The sequence below is a fragment of the Lycorma delicatula genome, chromosome 5 (genome assembly GCF_047948215.1).
Source record: "Lycorma delicatula isolate Av1 chromosome 5, ASM4794821v1, whole genome shotgun sequence".
Lineage (NCBI taxonomy): Eukaryota > Metazoa > Arthropoda > Insecta > Hemiptera > Fulgoridae > Lycorma > Lycorma delicatula.
Window position 1 is genome coordinate 148,917,436 of NC_134459.1, and position 7,088 is coordinate 148,924,523.

Sequence of the window (7,088 nt, forward strand, 5' to 3'; positions counted from 1 at the left end):
TAAACCATTAAGCTGCTCTACATTAATCAGTTAATCCAAACTTTGTACCCTATTTTAACGAATTTTCAAGTGTTGTAAAATACGTGTTTTTTTTAGATATTCCAAATTTTGTTGATGTAGCAATGTTAAATAAGGCGCAACAGAATAATATTATTGCTTAATATTTTATTTCAATTCTTAGTGAAGTTTAAATGTTACAATTTGTGGTTAAATTTTTTTTAGGTTTCAGTATGATATATTTCAGATGATTCAGTTCATCAGGAATTTGTAGAGTAAACGTAAAAATTATTTTAATCAAGCGGTTTAAAATATCATAATTATATCAAACTATAAACTGAATAATTAAAGTAAAACATATTTTAAACTTAAGTTTAAAAAGCTCATTTTTTGCAGAGGGTGAAAATGAATTGCTGTATGGTGACTGACTTTTTTTTTAAACATTTGGCATCCTGTTATAATACACTGTCCATTCTCCATTATACCATTAACAGTAATTCAGACAACTCTGTAGAACTACCGTACATCTGTGTATTTAAATACGCTTTCTAAATTTTGATGAATAATATACAATTTGTACTCCATTTATCTCCTAGCTTGCTGAAAAAAATTGTAAATATATATATATATATTCTTCAATATGCAATGCAATGTTGTAAATAGAAAAGAATTCATTTTACGTCTTGCCACACAGGGTAGTATGTTGAAGCTCTGGTTGTGGCAAATTCATTTCTACTTCTTTTCTTCATAGCTGTTCACAAAGTTTCAATGGTGTTTGCTTGTGTTCATGTAATTTTAGTTTTTAATTTAATTGAGCAATTCACAGTTTAGTGTGACATACTACTTTAAGTAAACCCACTCTATTAAGTAACCCACTCCATTTTGTTGTTTTATATGTATGCATAAAAAAAAAGTTTAATGTTCTTTTAATACTTTTATTTTTTCCCTGTTTAGCCTCCGGGAATCAGTCGGGAATTACTTCAGAGGATAAATGAGGATATGTATGAGTGTAGTCACGTACAGTCAACCATTTCTAAGATGTCTGGTTAATTGAAACCCAACCACCAAATAACACCACTATCCACGATCTAGTATTTAAGTCCGTATAAAAGTAACTGCCTTTACTAGGATCTGAATGTTGGAACTCTCGACTTCATCGAAATCAGTTGATTTGCAAAGACGTGTTCACCACTAGACCAACCCGGTGGGGTTAATGTTCTTTTAATACTAAGAAAATAAAACTAATCACAATTAATTTTAGATTTTTGTTAATAAAAAGGTAAGAGCATTTATCAGTTCCATTTGTATTATTTTTTCCTTTTGTATTACTAGTTATGTATGTACATAATTGCTTATCTAATAAAAATTTGTCCTTGCTTTACCTTTATGACTATTATTAACATTTTTTTGTATGATGAAGAAATTCTTGGCAGAACTTTCTTTACTGTTCATTTTTTTTCCTGCCATGGTATTTGAATTTTTAGAAATTTAGGTTTATTAAAAACTTAATGAATAATATTTTAGAATATGATTGTTATTGGCTTTTTTTAAATTCTTTTTATGGTAATAAATACTTTGTTCTATATTGTGGGGTAGACAGGGGGGCTGGGACTGCTGCCATGTCACCCAATGGTGACTGAGAATACTTGATTGCTGAACTGGTTACCAGGAGGAGGCTTATCACTGTCAAATGTTAAATATGTGTCAAATGGGATCACTTTGTCTTCCCAATCAAACTTATGGAAAACCCAAGTATTTTTGGAGGATAATCTACAATAAGTACAAAAGCTACATAAGTGATAGATAGAGCTATTAATAAAAAAAATAAAAAATAAAGCAAAAAGAAATCTTGAAATTTTATTTCAAAATATATTTATAAATTGTGATAAAAAAAAATTTCCATAATATCAATAATGTAAATAATTTTTCAAAACATAAAAACAAATGCAATACTTTTACAACAAAATTACAAAAATTAAACAATTATAAAAGTTTGTAGAAATAAATATGTACACCCTTGTACTGAGTGTGTCCTCCATAAACTTCTAAAATACTTCACCAAAAAATGGTGAAGTGCACCAAAATTCCATCAAATCGGTGGAATGCATTATTTCAGAAAAAAAAAACACTAAATAAATAATACACACAATAATAAACACTGAAGTATGTATATTCATCTTCATCAAAATCCAAATAAATAATAAACACTGCAGTACGTATATTCATCTTCATCAAAATCCACCAAAAAAAAAAATTAATAAACAACATTGACATATTAACCAATAACTGTTAAGAAATGAATTTTTAATTCATTTAAAGTCTTTTCCTCATGGGTCATGGTCCACTGCCTCGCAGAGTTCCTTCCAGCACCTGGTTTTGGCCGCCTTGATGGCTGCATTATAAGCTCCCCTTGCTTCTATGTAACGCTGACGAGCGAGATCTGGGAGTCCTTTCTTGGTAGCTCGTTGATATGACCGCCTGGCTGCCAACACTTCCTTCCTGAGGCGTCCAATGTCATCATTCCACCAATAGGCATGCTGAAGTGGGGGACGGCGAACAAACACACCCGACACCATACACTCATCATGCATGACCCTTACTAGGTCCACTGATGACAATGGGCAGGCTAGGCAGAAACACAAAAAACTTTTTTATTTGCCATAAACATCTACAAAAACATTAAGTTATGCAAATTTGACATTTTTATTATCAGCTCATACGAGTTATTTCAAGTCAAAACTTGAATTCACAAAAAAAAAAAAAAAAAATAGTTTTCAAACATTCTTCAAATATTAGGTATAAGTATATCACCATTAATATTATTTATGGTAAAACTACTAACATATACCTACATATAAAAAAATGCAAACTGTGTATGCTATTCCTGCCTCTTGAAGAAATTATCAAATGAAATTTCACAGTTTTTCATGTTCAACTTTATTGGTAATTTTCTCAAATAAAGAAGAGAGATATGTAAATGAACCAATCTTTTACCTTGAGAAAATATGAATAAATTGCTTTTTGTTTCCTTATAAAAACGGACCTCTGAAGAGTATTTGCATAAACATAAGAAAAAATCCATATATATATATATATATAAAACTGATAAATGATCTACTAAACATAAAATATATTAGGGGAGCAATAGAATATCATTCCATACTTGGTAATTTTAAGTATATAATTAAAAGATAAATAAATAGATACAGATTCAAGATATAAAGATTAAATTTATAATATAAATTAATAGATAATTAAAAGTGGATAAGAAAAAATTACATAATTTTCTAAATTTGAAGCTACGATATCTCATCTAGATTGAATTATTAATAGCTTAAGTACAAAAAAAGAATACGGTGCTGTCAGATGTATCACATGCATAAATAACTATCAAAAGGTAAGATTGAAAGCAAAATCAGAATTTTATAACCTTACAAATTCAGATAAGAAACATACTCTTTTCAGGATACAAGTAACACAAGAATATAATAAATTAAAATAAACCAGGATTGATAAACATTATTTTTTGGAAATATATACCAATGCATATATACCTTCTTTAGGGCTTGGTTTTTCTCTCCACTTTAATAACATTTGTCTTAGTTGTGATGCAGGAATAACACCTTTCTTTTCTGTATCAGCTGCTTTAGAAGCTTCAACTACTTCTTTCGGTAAGTCTTCAGCTTTAGTATGAGTATGCATTACTTGAAGAAACTCTGGAAACGACATTTTTCCTCCTAAAATAAAGTACAAAAGTAAATACATAACTAACACAAATAAATAACTAATGTAAATAACTCAAAACTTTGTAGTTTCTATTACAAATATATATATTTTTATTATTAATATTTGCAGTAAAACATTTAAGAATATTTATAAAACATTTATAAACATTTTAAGTAAAACAGGAAAAAAAGATTACAGAACTAGATTCAATATATAGAGATTAAATTACAGTGTTTTTGCCAAGTACATACAACATCCTAGCAGACCACAGTAAATAATTTCAAAGTTTACTCAAACACAGATTACCATATGTTCTTCAATAAAAACTAACAATAAAAAAGATAAAACAATAACTAGGTTTTACTAACTGAAAACTCAACTGCCTTCATAATTTACATAATTGATATTATTGAACTGCAAAAAAAATACAGCAAATTTTGAGAATCTCTGTAGTATCCAACATGTATAATATTTTCTAATGCAAATTCTTTTTCACTGAATACAAAGAAGAAGCAAAATACACAAACGATTCACTGTTTAAAAAATCATAATTTTTTTATTTTTATAGCTAAAGCTATCAGTGTCATATAATCATATAAGTCATATAGTCATCTAGTAGTATAATCATATAGTCATATAATCAGCTTTCCATAACGGCAGGAATATCTCAAGGATATCTTGAATAATATCCTGCACATCTAAAATTACAAACCAAATACAACAGACATTGAAGAGACTACTACCAAGTGAGCCTAAGACCCCTTCCAATGAAAAAGTTTACAATTTTTTGTTTAACTTAACTAAAAAGAAGAATCATTTTGTAAAAATATACCCTGCACAAAAGAATAAAAATAGTCACATTTTACTTGGAAAGTCAAAGGAGTGTTTCTGAAACAACTAAAAGTTTTACAAAACTAAAAAATCACCTTATGGTGCAGCCATCAGTCCAATGGTTTTAAAATTTCAATAGACTGGATCAAGTGGAGATGCCAGAAGATTAGAAGACCAAATTTTTCCAAAAATTAGAATATTTTGTATGGAACACTGTATTAGAGGATGCCATAATGTCAACACGTAAACATTCCACTAAGTGGGCCATTCATCAACAAACATCATTGCGCAGAATACTGCACAAGGATTTAAAAATTATTCCTTATAAAATCCAATTATCCTGCTTACAGGATGCTTATTGTTTGCCAATTGAACAAATTGTCAAGTGCAACATATTACTTCGAATTTGGAATAATAATAGTGTTAAATATTGCAGATTTTAAAAAATAATTCCATACCCTACCTTTCTCTTTAAAGTATATTTTCAGATCTGCAACATTAGGGCTCACTCCTAGAGATCGCATAATAATAAAAAGTTCATCAGGAGTACGTAACTGACCATTTCTTGCAAATAAAAAGAAACATTCCCTGAATTCTGAAAAAATAAAATCACATTTTCGAAAATTTAAAATAAGTTTTTATTCACTGAATAAAAAAAAAATGTATACTATTTCTGCTGGCTCACAACCCCAACACCACTGTAATGTTTTAAGTACGTGTTATTTTTTTCAATTATTTTAACAATAATTGAAAAAAGTTTTATTGTCTGTTATTAACTAACAGATAAAACTGATCAACTATAAAATAAATTTAATTCATATATTACATTTATAAAGATAAGTAAAAATGTTAGATTTTGTGCTAATTTTAAATTCTGTTAACATTTTTAAAAAATATATTTCTACAGTTAAACATGAATACAAAGTATATTTGAAATGGGAACAACCATTTTTAATCTCTTGGTTGATATTTTTTTTAAGAACTTAAAAAATAATTCTGCACACAGACAGAACAATACAAAAGCATTACATTAGATTCACACATATATCTTTATTTGTTACATACATTCAATAAGACACATTTTTAACATACAAAACCATTGCAACTCATGCACTTACAACAAATCTAATTAACCCTCACAACACAACTTTTGCATATATAATACATACTTCCTTGCCAGCCGGGTGTTGCACACAATAAAAGATTCAGCTAGCAAGTAAATGTACAACACAAACATGGATTAATAAAAAATTATAATGGGTTGTCAACATTTTTATTGGTAAAAGTAGACATGTCACTTTCAAAACCACAAATGAAATACCAAAGACCAAACCACAAACACAGCAAAATATAAATTAAACTGCACTAGAATTAAACTTACAAAGAGTACACAGAATACACTTAAACTAAGAATATATCCTTGTACCAGGACTGCACATGATAACAGAATCAACCTTCACACATTATCTCACGCCAGCAGAACACGTAAAGATTCAAGTAAACATAAAAAATGAAAATCTTGCATGCAGCAGAACACGGAAATTACAAACTTGATGCACGTGTTCTGTAAAAGAATTTAAGATGCACAAAAACATGTTATAGGGATTACATGAAAAGCTTTATAAGTACCTCTGTAAAGATCATATTCAAAGGCAACTTACATCTAATTTTATTAAAAAATATTACAACTGAATGTTTAGAATGCAACTTTATAGATGTTCCCCTATTTAATCTTGTGATTAATTACACATTATTGGTAATGATATTACTAAATTAAAAAGGAACTAAAGTAATAAATTATGGTACATAAAAGATCAAGACTTTAAGAGCAATCAACACAAAGTTAACTCACCATTAATATCTTGTTCACGAAAATGATGGTCCTAAAAGAAATAAAAAATTATTAGAAACAAAATCAATTTTCATTCTTTAATACCATTTAAAAAATGTCACTAATGATAGCAAATGATAATGATCGTAAAATACAGAGCAGACAGAAAATTTAAGTTTTCAAAATATGAAAAAAAATTGCTGGATTACATGAATATTACGATTAAATAAAATATTACGTCATAGAAATCTTAAAGATGCTTACCATTCTTTTAATTACTCTATTAAAGGAGCAGTAAATTAGAATACCAAACAACCAAAAGATAGGTTATGTAAGTTCTGTTAATTCACTGGAACGAAGACAGCTGTTTCAAAGCATGGAGAAATATAGAATGAAGTGCACTCAGTATTTATTATTAAACGATTTTTTTTTTTAATATCAAATGATATAAGATGGATATAATAATATACCATAATTGAAAAATTAAATTTATTTTCAGTTTTAAAAAAATAACAATTGCTATGTTTTCCCAAATATGGATGCAACGGATTGTAGACGATAAAACATTTTATAATTTTTTCAAATAAACTTTATTTTACGTTAATTATATATGAATACTATTTGAATGTGTTGTAAGAGTTCAAATTATATTATTAGGGGGATCTACAACCCATAATGTTCAACTTGTATTCTTTTGATTTAC

The 7,088-nt window shown here is 28.1% G+C and overlaps 1 protein-coding gene across 2 annotated transcripts; it reads right to left on the minus strand.

Annotated features, from left to right (window-relative positions):
• Positions 1-1,829: 1,829 nt before the first annotated feature.
• On the minus strand, positions 1,830-6,782 carry LOC142325479 (calmodulin-like protein 4). Of its 2 annotated transcripts, XM_075367294.1 has the most exons (5): positions 6,650-6,782; positions 6,407-6,437; positions 5,018-5,149; positions 3,552-3,734; positions 1,830-2,623 (listed from the first exon to the last, which is right to left on the minus strand). In XM_075367294.1, exons 1-5 carry the CDS (start codon positions 6,650-6,652, stop codon positions 2,325-2,327), a joined length of 648 nt encoding a protein of 215 aa, XP_075223409.1. In that variant the 5' UTR covers positions 6,653-6,782; the 3' UTR covers positions 1,830-2,324. The 2 variants fall into 2 exon arrangements, with proteins under 2 accessions (XP_075223409.1, XP_075223411.1); XM_075367296.1 differs by lacking the exon at positions 6,407-6,437 and having other exon boundaries at positions 6,650-6,762.
• Positions 6,783-7,088: the final 306 nt, after the last annotated feature.

Bases quoted from the DNA above. Each gene is read 5' to 3' on its own strand.
- LOC142325479 (XM_075367294.1), bottom strand. The intron at 5,150-6,406 runs GTGAGTTAACTT...TTATTTTTTCAG, and splicing joins TCGTGAACAAGATATTAATG to AATTCAGGGAATGTTTCTTT. The intron at 3,735-5,017 runs GTAGGGTATGGA...ACTTTATTTTAG, and splicing joins AATATACTTTAAAGAGAAAG to GAGGAAAAATGTCGTTTCCA.